The 17,703-nt window shown below is 43.2% G+C and overlaps 1 protein-coding gene and 1 pseudogene across 2 annotated transcripts in view; both read left to right on the plus strand.

Moving 5' to 3' along the window:
* Positions 1–834: 834 nt before the first annotated feature.
* The window catches only part of LOC103736114 (protocadherin gamma-C4), a 177,030-nt gene continuing 160,161 nt past the window's right edge, over positions 835–17,703 (plus strand). The window contains exon 1 of one of the 2 annotated variants that reach the window (XM_017798797.2): positions 835–3,524. In XM_017798797.2, coding sequence (XP_017654286.1) covers positions 1,104–3,524 — 2,421 coding nt within the window. In that variant the 5' untranslated portion in view covers positions 835–1,103. Of the gene's footprint in view, positions 3,525–3,571; positions 8,752–17,703 lie in introns of those variants that run through there. The other variant, XM_029564692.1, reaches the window with a different exon arrangement.
* Positions 13,263–15,687, plus strand: LOC108490978 (annotated as a pseudogene).

The following is a 17,703-nucleotide window of genomic DNA, read 5'->3' on the forward strand; positions in this document are numbered from 1 at the left end:
AAAGAGGGAGGAGGCTAGTTATCCTGCCAGTAAGATTGTGTTTAAAAAAAAAATGAAACGTTGTGAAAGAGAAGAGGCATAGACTGTAAACAGTCACCACATGTATTTTTTAAATAAATGTATTGTGCATAAGTATGTATATAAGCAACACAGGTATAAGAAGGCATCCATAACATTGCCTTTATAACCTTGGGAAACACTAAAATATTGGGGGTAAAAGAGGACTTAGCAGTCTCGAACAGCTTATTATGAATGATTCATAACGCGAGAAGCACCCTGCCTGCCGAGTTTTGTTCACCTTCCATTTCCACAGTGCACTATGCTGTCTCTCACCTCCAGGCATTTATTCTGAGGTCCTAGACTACTACTCCAACCTCTTTCATGATCCAATGGTGTGCTGGAAAAGTCTTTTTTGACTCTCAAACATGGGTTGCAGGCACACATACCCTTAAGTGTCTGACGATCACTAAATTTACAAGTTTTGAAGTTAACTGCTCAGCTGTCCTGCACAGGAATCCAAGCAATAACCCAGAAAATGTATCTAATGTTTTAAATTGATCCTTTTTTTCTGAGCGTATGATAAGAAAGAGATGGACGTTACTTGTATCAAGAGCAACAACAACATTTGATTTATGCCTTAAACAATTCAACAAAAATTTCGTAGCAGCTGCTATCAGGTTACGTGTATTTACACCATTCTCATTGGTTCTGAGAAAAATATTTCTGCTTTTAAGTATTTACTTCTGCAGTGTCTTAAAACTGTGGGAGTCATTCACTCCATCAACTTAAAAGTCATCAGTGAACATAAACAACTTGAGTTTTGAGCAAGTGCGGGAACTGCCTAGGCCTCTGAGCGTCGCTGTTGACCACCTAAGGAGTAAAAGCTGCAGACATCCAATCCACGTAATCGCTCCCGCAACACAAAGGGCTGGGCGTTTGTCCCGCAGCTTCCGGAGGGCAAAGAAATTCAGCTGCCCGTTAGTTCTCTCTACCGTGACCTGGGTCCGGTAAATATTGGTCGTCTCATACACTGGGGAATAAAGATTGGGCTGCCTCACCGGGTTCTGGAAGTTGGTTGGAAGAAAACACAGCTTCACCAGGGAATGGCGGCGCTGCAAAAGTTACTCCAGGGCAGAAAGCTGGTGCTGCTGTGCGTCCTTATGGCCGCCCAGTGGGAGGCCGGAGCTGGCCAGATTCGCTATTCCGTGCGGGAGGAGATTGACAGAGGCTCCTTCGTGGGCAACATCGCCAAGGACTTGGGTTGGGAGCCTCTGGCTCTGGCAGAACGAGGAGTCCGCATCGTCTCCAGAGGTAGGACGCAGCTCTTTGCTCTGAACCCGCGAAGTGGCAGCCTGGTCACAGCAGACAGGATAGACCGCGAGGAGCTCTGCGCTCAGAGTGCGCGGTGCCTGGTGAACTTTAACATACTACTGGAAGATAAATTGACTGTTTATTCAGTAGAGGTGGAGATAACAGATATTAACGACAATGCCCCTCGCTTTGGCGTAGAGGAACCGGAACTAAAAATCAGTGAAACTACTACACCAGGATTCAGGATTCCTCTTAAGAGTGCACATGATGCGGACGTAGGAGAGAACACCCTCCAGAAATATGAACTCAACTCAAATGACCACTTCTCTCTAGATGTGCGAATTGGAGCTGATGGGAACAAGTACCCAGAGCTGGTGCTGGAGCATGCTCTTGACCGCGAGGAAGAGGCGGTTCACCATTTGGTTCTTGTTGCATCTGATGGTGGAAACCCAGTCCGATCTGGCACCTGCCGCATCCGTGTGAAGGTCCTGGATGCAAACGACAACCCTCCGGTTTTTATACAGCCAGAGTACCGTGTGAGTGTTCTGGAAAATGTGCCCATCGGCACCCGGATACTCACGGTAACAGCCACTGACACAGATGAGGGATACAACGCTCAAGTGGCTTATTTTCAAGAGCAAACCCCTGGAGAAACCTCGGAAGTGTTTGAGCTAAAGTCAACATCAGGAGATATAACCATCATAAAAAGTCTGGATTATGAGAATGCTAAATTCCATGAAATCGATATTGAAGCTCAGGATGGGCCCGGCCTTATCACCAGAGCAAAGGTTATTGTCACCATTCTAGACGTCAATGACAACGCCCCAGAGTTTTACATGACATCTGCCAGCTCCTCAATTCCTGAAGACTCTCCTCCAGGAACCATAATTGCGCTTTTCAATGTCCATGATAGAGACTCCGGGCAGAATGCTTTTATCACATGTTCACTCCCAGAGAAACTTCCTTTCAAGTTAGAAAGGTCAGTGGACAATTACTACCGTCTGGTTACAACCAGCACCCTTGACAGGGAACAGTTTTCCTTTTACAACATCACTCTAAGTGCTAAAGATGGAGGAAACCCACCTCTGTCCACAGATGCTCACCTTTTGCTGCAGGTAGCAGATATCAACGACAACCCACCCATCTTCTCCCAGATGTCCTACTCCGCCTACATTCCTGAAAACAACCCCAGAGGCACCTCCATCTTTTCAGTGTTGGCCCATGACCCTGACAGTAATGACAATGCCCACATAACTTACTCTTTAGCTGAAGACACCTTTCAAGGAGTTCCCCTGTCCTCTTATATCTCCATCAATTCTGATACTGGAGTCCTCTACGCTTTACAGTCCTTTGACTATGAGCAATTCCAAGACTTGCAGCTGTGGGTGATAGCAGTGGACAGCGGGAACCCTCCACTCAGTAGCAATGTATCATTGAGCCTGTTCTTGATGGACCAGAATGACAATATGCCTGAGATACTGTACCCTGCCCTCCCCACAGATGGATCCACTGGTGTGGAGCTGGCACCCCGCTCTGCAGAGCCTGGCTACCTGGTGACCAAAGTGGTGGCAGTAGACAAGGATGTGGGACAGAATGCCTGGCTATCCTACTGCCTGCTCAAGGCCAGTGAGCCAGGACTTTTCTTGGTAGGGCTGCACACAGGTGAGGTGCGTATAGCAAGGACCTTGTTGGACAGAGATGCTCTCAAGCAGAGCCTGGTAGTGGCTGTGCAGGACCACGGCCAACCTCCTCTCTCAGCCACTGTCACACTCACCATAGCAGTAGCTGACAGCATCCCTGAGGTCCTGGCTGACTTGAGCAGCATCAGGACCCCAACCAATTCTAACGATTCAGATCTCACACTCTACCTAGTGGTGGCTGTGGCTGTGGTCTCCTGTGTTTTCTTGGCCTTTGTCATCATACTCCTGACGCTCAGGCTGCGGCACTGGCATGTGTCTCGCATGCTTCAGGCTTCAAGAGACAGGTTGGGAGGCATCCCTGCCTCACACTTTGTGGGAGTAGATGGAGTAAGTACTTTTCTGCAAACCTATTCCCATGAAGTCTCACTCACTGCAGACTCAGGGAAAAGCCACATCATCTTTCCTCAACCAAACTATGCAGATACTCTCATCAGCCAGGAGAACTGTGAGAAAAAGGATTTTTTTTCAGCACCTCAATCTCTACTTGATGATAAAAGAGAAGAAAACCCTCAGGTAAAGTATTTTTTCACAACATGTTTATGTTATTTTGCTAAAATAAATTGCCTGTTTTCTTAGTTGCACTAGATATTTAATATTTCTGTTTTATTCCCTGTGTTTCCTTGAAGGTATATTGAATTTTTAGTGAGTCCTAGTGAACTATTCCTCAGTAGTTTAAGTGCTCACAGGCTATGAGAGAGAGAGAGAGAAGCTAGAATCATTGTGTATGGAATGAAAATCAGGAATTAATGGGTGATGATGATAAATTAGATTATCAAAAAAACACTGTATTGGGAGCTGAACTAACTTTCTCATAGTTTTCCATTCCTGGGTCAATGATTCTTTAAAAATATGAAGATTAGAGCTGGTCATGTTACTCAGTGATAGAATACCTGCCTACCAAACACAAGGCCTTGAAATGGGTCCCCAGCACTGCAATATTTGTGTATTATATGATGCATATATGTGTGTGATTACTATACACAATGTTTACATTTATATGGCAATTTTATATTAACTCCAGTCTCTTCCTCCTTTAAAAATAGAAGACTTGCTTTATATTTAAATCTGTATGAATTGTGAAGCACGTTTCTTGGTTCTTTCTCACTTGGTCTTAATGTTTTTCCCTCAGTTTGGCAGGAAAATTATTCAGTTTCCTTAATTAGCATGCCAATACCTATTTTAAAAAGGAAATTTTAGTTGGGTGTGGTGGCCCACACTTTTAATCCCAGCACCAGGGAGGCAGAGGCAGGCAGATTTCTGTGAGTTTGAGGCCAGACAGGAGTACAAAGTAAGATATTGTCTCAACCAAACATAAGCCGATATTTTAGAAATACATGTTTTTTTTATGTTAGTAATCAAACCCAGGACCTTGTACATGACAGGCAAGCACTCTAACACTAAGCTTGGGATGGGCAAGGAAAAGTATCTTGGGATTCTTGGGATGTATCCCAAGCACATGTGCTCTATATTGAACTCAGGGCCTCATTTTGCATGCACTTTGGCACTGAGTAACATCTCCATCCCAGAGATGTATATTCCTTACAGAATTTCAGAATGATGTAGCATCTCTGCTTAGCTGAAATTGACAACAGCTTCTATAAAGTAGCTTTGTGCTACTTGAGGGACTACTCACACTATACTAAGTTGGAAAGTAATAGCAAACAGCTTTTTCTTCCCTGATACTATTTTCTCATATCCAGACACCTATTACCTAGATGCCTTTTTACCTTGAAAAATAATTTTGTCTTCAATATAACTTTGCTTAAAGAACAGATAGAAGGGATTCAGAAAACATCACACAATTCCTCTCCTCTTAAAAGTTTCCTGTCTGGTGAAGATGCCAAAAATGTTCTCATTCACAGACTCTCTCACAGTTTTCCTTCTCCATTCCTCCTCTCTGTTGGTTTTTAGTATGTTGATCACATATCATATATTTAATAACAATGAGCCTGCTACATACTAGTTGAAACTTGTATTAGGTAGCTTCACATTTCCTATGGTTCTTGGGATTCTTTATTCTATCTAAGAGCATCTGACAAGAGAAACATTGAGACAGTGTATTGCAGTGTGCTTGTTAGTATGGTGTAGGTCTCAATTTCTATTTCTGAGCTTGAAGAAGAGAGCATGAAAGGAAAAGAATTGTGACTATAAAAACAAGAGTTTATTTTTACCAGTTTCAGTTGTGATTTTAAAAAACACATTCTAAAACTACATTTAGGCAAGGTGAACTTCTTTCAGTGACTTGAGGTCTGCAATGTCTCTCACATACAAGCTTTTTTCCTGGTTCACTCTTCTCATGTTTCCTGGAAAGGCCTTTGCTAACTCCAAAACTAGGCTGGAGATCTCCTCATCCTCCTTGGCATCTCCCAGTGTAGTACTTATTTAATGCACTGTTAAGTCCCCATTTGCTTTTAAAAACATGTCCATAAGCTCTTCGGCTTTGTGATTGTGTCTATATAATTCACATTAAATCTTCAAACAGGCATATTGTCTGAAACTCAATCATGTGATTATTTAACGAATCAGTTAAGTTAAAAATATTAAAACTGTTAGGTCAATTAGGCTCCATTGGATGGCCCCACACACCGAAGTTCATGGACAACACAAATTGGAGTGAGCCTGTGGGCTCTTAAATAAAAAAAATAAAATAAAATAAAAAAAAAAGAGGACATGAAGTTGGGTGGATAATGAGGTGGGGGGATCTGAGAGGAGCTGGGGGGGCGTTGGAGTAAATAATATTAAAATACATTGTATGAAATTGTCAATGAAATAATAAAATGTCTATTATTAAAACTGGCAAACTTCAAGAATTATAAACATGGCTGATATTTTTGTGTAACTGTTAAACTGAACCTTTGGAGAACAGTAACTCCATTAAGCTTGAGACAATACTGGTGGAGTTAAGGTTAGAGTATGGCTTCCCAAGAAAGATAACTTGAAGCCACACCCTTCAATATATGTGAGTCCAGCTATATGAAAACAATACAAGCCCCTTTGTCTCTTGAGAAAAGGATTTCAGGAGACGAAAAACAAACTTGGGTTTGCCTGAAAGTGTGCAGTAAACTGCTAGGCCTCTAGGTGTCGCTGTTGACCACTCAAGAAGAAAAGCCGCAGCCGAAAGCTAGTCCACCATTTCTGAGCTGCTAAAACGCAAAGCAGAAAGACTGAGAAGACTGAAGGGTTGGTTACTAAGCTCACCTAATCTACCAGCTCTGTGATTTCCATGGAAGACTTAATTCCTTGAGGGTATAAGACTGAAGCCCACCTTGGGAAACTGGAATAGAATTCAGGAAAACAATTCAAAAAGAAAATGACCAACCGCCTGAGATTCCGAACCGCCAGGGGACCGGCTCTGCTGTGCGCACTCCTGGGGACAGTGTGTGAGATCGGATTTGGGCTGATCCACTACTCAGTGCCGGAAGAGCTGGAGAAAGGCTCCTTCGTGGGCAGCATCGCCAAGGACCTGGGACTGGAGCCACAGGAGCTGGCGGAGCGCAAAGTCCGCATCGTCTCCAGAGGTAGGTCGCAGCTTTTCTCCCTGAACCCGCGGAGCGGCAGCCTGGTCACCGCCGGCAGGATAGACCGCGAGGAGCTCTGCGCTCAGAGTGCACAGTGTGCTGTGAACTTTAATGTCCTGGTTGAGGACAAGTTGAAAATATTTGAAGTAGAAGTAGACATTAGCGATATAAATGATAATGCTCCTAGTTTTCCAACAGAGGAATTGGAGATAAAGATTGGTGAACTAACAGTTCCTGGAACTCGATTTCCACTCAAAACTGCATTTGACCCAGATGTAGGCATGAACTCATTACAGAACTACAACCTCAGTCCCAGTGACTACTTCTCCTTAGCTGTGAACAGTGTCTCTGATGATGCCAAGTACCCAGAGCTGGTGGTGGAACGAGCCCTGGATCGTGAGAAAAAGGAGGTTCATCAGCTTGATCTCACTGCCTCTGATGGTGGAGACCCTGTTCATTCTGGCAAGTTGTGCATCCAAGTGATAGTTTTGGATGCAAATGACAATCCACCAGTGTTTACTCAGTCAGAGTACCATGTCAATGTTCTGGAAAATGTGCCAGTGGGCACCAAGCTGATCACAGTGAATGCCACTGATCCTGATGAGGGATTCAACGCTCAAGTGTCTTATATTCTAGATAAAATGCCTGGGAAAATTGCTCAGGTTTTCCATCTCAATTCGGTGACTGGAGAAATATCAATATCAAAAAGCCTAGATTATGAGGATGCTGTGTTCTATGAAATTAAAATTGAAGCACAAGATGGACCAGGTCTGTTTTCAAGAGCCAAGATTCTAATCACAGTCCTGGATGTGAATGACAATACTCCAGAAGTTACAATCACTTCCCTCACAAGCTCAGTCCCAGAAGAGGCTACAGCTGGAAGAGAAATTGCTCTTATCAATGTGCATGACCGAGATTCTGGCCAGAATGGGCAAGTCACAGTTTTTGTCCTGGGAAATCTGCCATTTAGCTTAGAAAAATCAATAGGCCAATACTACCGCTTAGTGACAGCCAAATCTCTGGATCGTGAACAGGTATCTCAATATAATATCAGTCTAAGAGCCACAGATGGGGGAAGTCCGCCGCTATCCACAGAAACTCACATCACTCTGGATGTGGCAGACATTAATGACAACCCTCCCACCTTCACTCATGCCTCCTATTCTGCCTACATTCCAGAAAACAACCCTAGGGGAGCCTCTATCTTTACTGTTATGGCTCAGGACCCAGACACTGACAACAATGCACACGTTACTTATTCATTGATTGAGGACACACTGCAGGGAGTGTCACTGTCATCCTATATCTCTATCAACTCCAATACTGGTGTCCTGTATGCGCTTTGCTCCTTTGATTATGAGCAGTTTAGAGACCTGCAGGTGCAGGTGACAGCCAGTGACAGTGGGGACCCTCCACTCAGCAGCAATGTGTCACTGAACCTGTTTGTGCTGGACCAGAATGACAACATGCCTGAAATCCTGTACCCCACCCTTCCTACAGATGGTTCCACAGGTGTTGAGCTTGCACCCCGCTCTGCAGATCCTGGATACCTGGTGACCAAGGTGGTGGCAGTGGACAGGGACTCAGGACAGAACGCCTGGTTGTCCTACCGCCTGCTCAAGGCTAGTGAGCCTGGACTTTTCTCAGTGGGGCTGCACACAGGCGAAGTGCACACTGTGCGGGCCCTGCTTGACAGAGATGCCCTCAAACAGAGTATAGTGGTGGCTGTGCAGGACCATGGCCAACCTCCTCTCTCTGCCACAGTCACACTCACCATAGCAGTGGCTGACAGCATTCCTGATATCCTGGGGGACCTGGGCAGCATCCATACCCCTGTGGACCCCAAAGATTCAAATCTCACACTCTATCTGGTGGTGGCAGTAGCTGCGGTCTCCTGCATCTTCCTGGCTTTTGTCATTGTGCTGCTGGTGCTCAGGTTGCAGCGCTGGCACTCATCACGCCTGCTCCAGGCTGCAGGAAATGGATTAGCAGGCATGCCAGCCTCTCACTTTGTAGGCCTGGATGGGGTGCAAGCGTTCCTGCAGACATATTCTCACGAGGTTTCCCTCACCACTGGCTCTGGCTCTCGGAAGAGTCACCTGATCTTCCCACAGCCCAACTATGTGGACACACTTATCAGCCAGGAGAGCTGTGGGAAAAGTGAGCCTTTATTGGTATCTCAAGATTTACTCGAAACAAAAGAAGACCCCAAACTGCTTGAGGTGAGTTTATTTATTTCTTCAAGTATTGTGAACATTTACACCAGTGTGGTTATTATAAAACTTTAACATTTATTTTAGAAATAAGGCAAGGATGTGATTGTGCATTCTGCTTTCTGCTTTCTATATATGTCCCTCTCTCCTTCAAGGCCTATGGGAAGACTGCACTTCCTGGCCTTGTTCCTGCAGAGTGGGCCTAAGTAACTAGTTCTGGCCAATACATTGTGAGAGTAACATGTACTTCCTGGAGGAAACTCTAATTGTCATTGTGAGAATTCCAGATCGCTCCCTTACCCTTTGAAATTGTGGTTGCTCCTTTTGCCTATGTCCTTGAGTAACTCTAATGAGAGAAGAGTCCCATAGTTGACCCAACAATGGTCTATACACCTGTGATAAATGGAATTTTCACTATTTACTTATTGTTTTGGTGCTGGGGTGGAACCCAGGGGCTTGAAACATGCTCAGTCGCTCAACCACTGAGCTCAACCACTGAGCTGTACTTCAGCCTGCCTTTTACATTATAAATCCATGTGATTTGAGCTTTGTCACTCCTACCTATATAGCCTATCCTGACTGTCACAAACAAGTGAAAAGTATAAATATGAAGTATTTTATGCTCTCAAAATGTTCTTTGGCTTTTTCCAAGCCAGACCACACTCTTCATCTCAAGGACATAAAATTTTTGAAATAAGAAATGAGGGAACAGCCGGGCGTGGTGGCACATGCCTTTAATCCCAGCACTTGGGAGGCAGAGACAGGCAGATCTCTGTGAGTTCAAGGCCAGCCTGGTGTACATAGTGAGTTCCAGGACAGCTGGGGCTACAGGGAGACCCTGCCTCAAAAAAAAAAGACAAAAAAAAAGAAATGAGGAAACAAGGTATAATAATATCTTGTAGTCTCAGCTACTCTGGAAACTATGAAAGTAGAATCAGTCAAGTCCAGGAGTTCAAGACCAACCTGGACAGCATAGACAGAACTGGAGAGAGAGAGAGAGAGAGAGAGAGAGAGAGAGAGAGAGAGAGAGAGAGATTAATCAAATGATTAAACCTTTAGTGCCTAAAATTTGTATTGTGTTCATATTGAATCCATCTTTTTAAAAAATATATTTTATTTACTATTTTTATTTTATGTGTATGCATGTATTGCCTGCATGTAAGTGCACCCATGTTGCGCAATGCCCATGGAGGACAGAAGAAGCTGTTGGATCAACTGGAACTGTAGTTACAGATAGTTGTTAGCTGCCATGTGGGTGCTGGGATTCGAACCCAGGTCTTCTGCAAGAACAGCCAGCGTTCTTAACCACTGAGACATCTCTCCAGCCCCTGAATCCATCTTTTATCTGAAGGCAGAAGTTTATCTGCCTAAACCATTATGAGTCATGAACTGGTATTTATCACCATTTCAGAAGGTTTTTTAAAGCAGAGATATATGTAGCTATATCACTCTTGTATATCTACCCAAAGAACTATAAGTTAACATATCACAGAGACACTTGCACATCAGTGTTTATTGCAGCATGTTTCACAATAGATAAGTTATGGAACCAACCTAGATGTCCACCAACAATAGAGTGAATAAAGAAAATGTGGTATATATGTACACAATGGAGTTTTTCGACCATAAAGGAAAATGAAGTTTTGTGATTTGCAAGAAAATGAATGTAACTGGATATAGCCATATTAAGCAAATTAAGTCAGTCTCAGAAACTCAAACATCATGTTTTCTCTTATCCATGGATTCTAGATTTTATAGAGAGACATAAAATCACATATGTATGTATATATTTCATAAAAGTAGGAATGACAATGTCTGGAGGGGGAGGAGAGAAAAAGGAGGCTGCAGGGCTAGAGGGGAAGGGGAGAGAAAAGGGAAGTTGTGGGGCTGGAGAAGCGTGTGCCCAACATATGTATACTTGTATGAAAATGTCCTTCTGTAATCCACATACAATAATATACAGCAACTCAAAAATATTATTTCAAAAAAGAAAGATATATTTCTCAGTCTCTGCAAGAGATTTCTACCTATTCCAGCAATGAAATAGGAGCCCTGATCATGTTCTGTAACTTTCTTTCACCAGAAGTTTGGGGCCAAAATCTCAAATCTATGAAATTTTCACTCATGTAGCTACAAAAGGAGGTCATCCAATAATGAACCAAAATTTATTTCATTAGCTCTCAAAGGGACAAATTTCCCCCTCGATATATTAGGAAAAGCTGGCTCACACCTTTAATCCCAGCATTTGGAAGGCAGAGACAAGTGGATCTCTGTGGCTTTGAGGCTAACCTGGTCTACATAGGGCATTCCAGGCCAGTCAGAGCTACATAGTTAGACACTGTCTCAAAAAAAATAGGAAATGACAGCATTCAAATATGTGAGTCAGCTGGACGGGGTGGTGCACGCCTTTAGTCCCAGCACTCAGGAGGCAGAGACAGGCAGATCTCTGTGAGTTCAAGACCAGCCTGCCTGGACTACATAGTGAGTTCCAGGACATCTGGGGCTACAGGGAGACCCTGTCTCAAAAAGACCAAAAAAATGTGTGAGTCAATAGAGTCTGAAGAAGATATTCATAAGCATAAAAAGCATATTTTCACTCAAACATCCATGTATATCACAGAATTTTTAAAGGACCGTAAAGGCATTAAGCAGGGAAAACAAGAAAGGATATCTTAGGAAAGCAGATGATATTGTATTTGTACTAGAGGATGGTTGAGTACTTCAAAATAGTAGAGTAAATCATTGAATTGAAAACTGTCTTAGTTTATTTTTGTTACTATACAAAAATACCGGAGACTTGGAAATTTATTTTAAAAATAAACAATTATTTGTCTAGTTGTTCTGGAAGTTAGGGAAGTTTAAGAGCATGGCACTCTCATCTGCTCAGCCATCTGGTCAGGGCGTTTTCTTGCAGGGTCATCAGATGTCAGAGGATATCACACGGGGGGGAGCAGGTGAGCCAGAGACTTCTGATTTTATAACAAAACCACTTATGTGATACCCAGTAATCATTCATTGATTCACTAGTGAAACAAAGGCCTCATGAATCAGTCACATCTTAAAGCCCCTGCTTCCAATACCATTATACCATGCATTTGGGGATTAAGTTTCCAACATATGAAACTTGAGAGACACATTTAAACCATAAGTCATTTCTAATTTGGTGGTACCTTCAAAATAAAAGGTTTGCTTGTCTGAGCTACCCAAGTCCAGGACTTTTAAGATGAAATGTTTAGGGCCAGTGAAATGGCTCATCAGGTAAAGGTGCTTAAACCAAACCTGATGACCTGAGTTCAATCCCTGGGACCCATACTGTGGAAGGAGAGAACCAACTCCAGAAAGTTGCTTTGTGACCTCCACACATGTACACCCACAAACATACACAGAAACACAAACAAATAAATGCAATAAAAATAGAATAAAATAATAAAATAAAGAGAAGTATTTAGGGATTCTCAATATCTCTCCAAAATTTATCAGTGAGCAACCACTTTCTTCATTAATGGTATTAATTGGATGGAGTTAGGAGTTTGGCTTATAGGGTATTATACATGCATTCATGTAGAAAGAAAAGATTTGTTTCATAAAAATAAATATTATGCCGGGCGTGGTGGCACACGCCTTTAATCCCAGCACTTGTGAGGCAGAGGCAGGCGGATATTTTCGAGTTTGAGGCCAGCCTGGTCTACATAGTGAGTTCAAGGACAGCTGGGACTACAAGGAAACCCAGTCTCAAAAAAAGCAACAAAAATATTGCCTACATAAGCTTCACCATAATAAAAGCCCAAATATGATACTGGCCTCTTTAATAAGGTATCAGGCTCTTCTCTACTTAGCCGGAAATACTATGCTTTGTAAGGAACAATGATACATTAAAACAACTCTCAGAACTTGATTTCCTCTCCTTTGCAAAGACTATCTTCAAAAAGTATCACCAAATTGATAAGTTATATATGGAGAAATTAAAATACTAAATAAGGAAGTTATTTCAATAAATGTGCAGAAAGGTAAGAATTATAGTCACTCATGCTTGAGTGAGTAAATGCTACAGTGAAGTCATTGACAATATTTTTTGCCCCCAAACTGGAAAAAATGTATGCCTTATGAAATAAAAAAAAAGATGAATGTACAATGATAAAAAAAACATTCGTGGAATGTGATAAACAAAAAAATATATAAAATTTAAAGAAAATCGTGAATACTTGGTTCTTTCAAGCAAATTAAAACACAAAACAAGTTTGCACTTTGAGAATAAACAGCTGGGCAGTTTTACAAGACAACCTCCAAGTGCCACTGTTGGCCAAAAAGAAGAGACGGATTCTCAATTCTGCAGGAGTCCAGCCAGTGCTTTCCTGCTTTTCCAGAACATAGGACAACACCTGCCCTGTTCCTGCGTACCCTCAAGAGCCTCTCAAATGCTACTCTCAAAACATAGAAATCTAAGGCATTGATTTTTCTTTAAAAAAAAAAAAAAAACACCAAAGAAACCTTGCAAAGAAGCTTCCTGGTGAGTTCAAGAACTGCAGAGCAACACCAGAGGCATTGAAATGAAGGAAAGTCAGGTACTATTTCCCTTCCTGCTGTCTTTGTTCTGTGGCTCCATCTCCAAGATGATCAGATACTCTATTCCAGAAGAGCTGGCCAAGGACACTCCAGGGGAGAACCTTGCCAAGGATCTAGGGCTCAGTATCCAGGAGTTGCCAGCTCGAAAACTGAGTTAGTGCAGAGGATTATTTCAACGTTAGTGTGGACAGCGGGGTTCCATTAGTGAGTGGCAGAATAGATAGAAGATATGTGGAAGGAAATCTGAGTGTGCCCTGGAATTTGAATCAGTTACTGAAAATCCAATTAATATTTTTCACATAATCGTTGCAATCCAAGATATTAATGATAATGCACCACATTTCGTTGCAAAAGGCATTGAATTAGAGATCTGTGAATCAGCCCTACCAGGGATAAAGTTCCCTCTGAATTCTGCACAAGATGCAGATGTAGAAAGTAACTCATTAAAGATACATACCATCAACCCCAATTGACACAAATCTTTGTCAACAAAGGAAAGTCCTGATGGAAGTAAATACCCAGAATTACTGCTGGAAAAACTTCTGGACAGGGAATATTAGAGTTCCCATTTCCTAATCCTGACTGCTATTGATGGTGGGGACCCTCATCTAAGCAGTACCACCCAGATCTGGATCAAAACCCAGATCTGGATCAAAGTCACTGATGCCAATGACAATGCTCCAGTGTTCAGCCAGGACATATACAAAGTCAGCCTCTGAGAAAACATACCCCCCTTACAGACCATGATGAGGGTGTTAATGTAGAGATCACCTATGCCTTCCTCAATGCCTCCACAAGTACTAGCCTCTTCTTCAGTCTCAATCCAAATACTGGTGATACCACAACTAATGGAACATTGGATTTTGAAGAAAGGAGTAAATACTAGATACCTGTTGGGTGTTGAAGCCAAGGATGGAGGAGTGCACACGGCTCACTGTAATGTTCAGAATGAAATTGTTGATGACAATGATAATGCCCCAGAGGTGACATTTGTGTCCTTTTCTAACCAGGTTCCAGAGGACTCAGTCCTTGGAACAGTAATAGTTCTCATTAAAGTTTGAGATAAGGATTCTGGGCAAAATGGTCTGGTGACATGCCATATTCAGGAAGAACTTCCCTTCAAATTACAACCCACCTCCAAGAATTATTACATATTAGTGACTGACAAAGTCTTAAACCAGGAACAGGCCTCAGAGTACACTGTAACCATCACCGCCACGGACAGGGGCAAGCCACCCCTTCCAGCACATACATCACCCTGCACATCACAGACGTCAACAACGCCCTGGTTTTCCATCAGGCCTCCTATTTTGTCCACGTGACTGAGAACAACCCGCCTGGAGCCTCCATCGCTCAAGTCAGCGCCTCTGACCCGGATTTGGGACCCAACGGCCGGGTCTCCTACTCCATCCTAGCCAGCGACCTGGAGCCAAGGGCGCTGTCGTCCTACGTGTCTGTGAACCAGGACAGCGGAGTGGTGTTCGCGCAGCGCGCCTTCGACCACGAGCAGCTGCGCTCCTTCCAGCTGACACTGCAGGCGCGCGACCAGGGCTCGCCAGCGCTCAGCGCCAACGTGAGCATGCGCGTGCTGGTGGGCGACCTCAACGACAACGCGCCGCGCGTGCTCTACCCGGCGCTCGAGCCCGACGGCTCCGCGCTCTTCGACATGGTGCCGCGCGCCGCCGAGCCTGGATACCTGGTCACCAAGGTGGTGGCGGTGGACGCCGACTCGGGACACAACGCCTGGCTGTCGTACCACGTGCTGCAGGCCAGCGACCCCGGGCTCTTCAGCCTGGGGCTGCGCACGGGCGAGGTGCGCACAGCGCGCGCCTTGGGCGACAAGGACGCGGCCCACCAGCTCCTTCTGGTCGCTGTGCGCGATGGTGGACAGCCGCCCCTCTCCGCCACTGCCACGCTGTACCTGATCTTCGCTGACAGCCTGCAGGAGGTCCTCCCAGACCTCAGCGATGACCTTTTGCCCTCTGACCCCCAGGCCGAGCTGCAGTTCTACCTGGTGGTGACCTTGGCCCTGATATCTGTCCTCTTCCTCTTTGCGGTGATTCTGGCTGTTGCCCTGCGCCAGCGACGCTCCTCCAGCCCAGGTGCTTGGAGCTGCTTTCAGCTTGCTCTTACCTCCAAGTCTCAACCTGCAGTTCCTCTCAACTACAGTGAGGGGACGCTGTCCTATTCCTATAATCTATGCGTTGCTTCACTTTCTACGACTGCGACTGGGTTTAATTTTCTCCCCGTGGTGCCGGAGGGGGCTCCCCTCAAGGTCTCCTGTGTGATGATCCTTCTGTGCTTGTATGTGCTGATAACCAGGATCCCAAAATCTCTCACGACTCTTTTAATCCTCAGGTAAGTTTTTGCAAAACTACTTAAAATTATATACTGTATTTGTTTCTCAATGAAACACAAATTAACTCTTTTTATTTTTCATGGTAGTGGGGGATGTAGTGGTTGAGGAGTGTATTGAATGGATAAAGATTGGCTCCTTGACTTCTCAGTCATCTTGCAAATTATCTGATTACTAGTTGCAGTCTTTACAGTTGGTATTTCTGTATGAAATTACAGAATAATTCTGTATGTTTAGCACATCTTGCTACAGCCTGTTTCCTAGATGCCAACACCCTTGATAACATCAGTGTCCTTTCTTGATATGTGTGACTGGTTAATTTTTTCAAGTAATCTTTAACTCTTTATAAATGTACTGATACTTCTTTCTGTCCAAATTAAAATTTAAAGTTTATACTCATCTTCACTAATCAAATTTCAAGTCTGAACAGCTTTTACTGCAATATAACAGGGCCTTCCAATGATTAAGCCTCTTAACAGCTATTTGTCTTATCACAAGTAGCAAAGATTGTCACATTTCACATTTGAATCAGTATTTTTCCCACTCATAATATCCCTCAATGATTTTGTTTTCTCTTTTTAAGGTTTATTATTTTATGGGTGAGGGGGCGCACATGCCATAGTGAGTGTGTGGAAGTCAGAAGTTGACATGAGGGCCTTGGCTCTCTCTTTTCAACCATTTGAGTCTCTGGGATAGAACTCAGGTCACATTGTGAGGCTTGCAGCCATCTCGCCGACCCCTATGTCGATCCCTTAACCATTCTTTAATCATTTATTTTTTTTGCTTTATCACCATTATAATAAAGAATGTGATGAACTTTTTATGAAGCATTTATATATTTACTGTTGCTGTTTTATTGAGCCAGGGTCTCACTGTAACTCTGGCTAGCCTGGAATTCACTTTGTAGACCAGACTAACCTTGAACTCACAAATCTCCTGCTTCTGTTTCCCAATTGCTGGGATTAGAAGCCACTATACCAGACTATTTCTTATTACTTTCAATGTATATTTCTATGGGTCAAATTTATAAGGATTTTGAGATTATTTATGCATATTGTCACAGTTGTTTCCCAAACACTCATTTTAATCTCCCACTCCCAACATTTAATGAAAAGACAAAAGATTTTTTGTGTGTGTCTTTTTGAGACAGGGTCTCCCTGTAGCCCCCCAATTGTCCTGGAACTGGCTATGTAGACCAGGCTGGCTTCGAACTCACAGAGATCCTCCTGCCTCTGCCTCCTGAGTGTTAGGATTAAAGGAGTGTGCCACCACACCCGCAAGACTAAAGACTTTTAAATTCTGCATAATTGATAGAACTTTGTCTCTTTAAAATTTTAGTCATTTCCATATGCTAATTAAGTGAAGAATGATTTAAAGGACTGATAACTTAATTGACTTACCTCAAAATTTCTCAAAAAATTACTCAAGAAAGCAATGAAACATGCTGAAAATGCTGCATGCACAACTACTGATATATTCCTTTTCCTGACTATGTCTAAAATCAAAGATGGAACAAATTTAAAGCAACAGGAAAATAATAGCATTGGTAATGGTAAAATAAGAACATTGGATGTGTTTTGTATGAAAGAAGCCTTTGAAATATCTTCTCTTCATCCTTCAGCTTAACCTTTCTGTCTTAATGTTATCATTTATTTTTAGTAAATCATTTATTTTAAATAAACTGAACAATGTTTACTGCTATTAAAGTTGCTGTTCTAAGACTGAGGGCACATGGTGACATAACAGTCATGGGCAAAGTCTGTGGTCTGTAATCTCCTGTACATAAAATTAATTAGCCAGTTCTTTCCCAAACCCTACAATCATTTTTCCCATGTCCATTTTCTCTTGAGCAACAGATATTTTCTTGCAAAGGAATTGAAAAGTTGCCCCCGGCCCCAAAGGGTGAAGTCAGGTGAGGAAACTTGCTTGTGCATAGGTTGTAACTAGAGCTGGACCTCCATTCCTACTCTTTACACCCACCTTTCTTCTTAGGTGAAATGAATGTGACCCCCACAAAATACTGAACATAGAACAGGGGGTGA

Source organism: Nannospalax galili, unplaced genomic scaffold, assembly GCF_000622305.1.
Source record: "Nannospalax galili isolate Female #2095 unplaced genomic scaffold, S.galili_v1.0 scaffold1077, whole genome shotgun sequence".
Lineage (NCBI taxonomy): Eukaryota > Metazoa > Chordata > Mammalia > Rodentia > Spalacidae > Nannospalax > Nannospalax galili.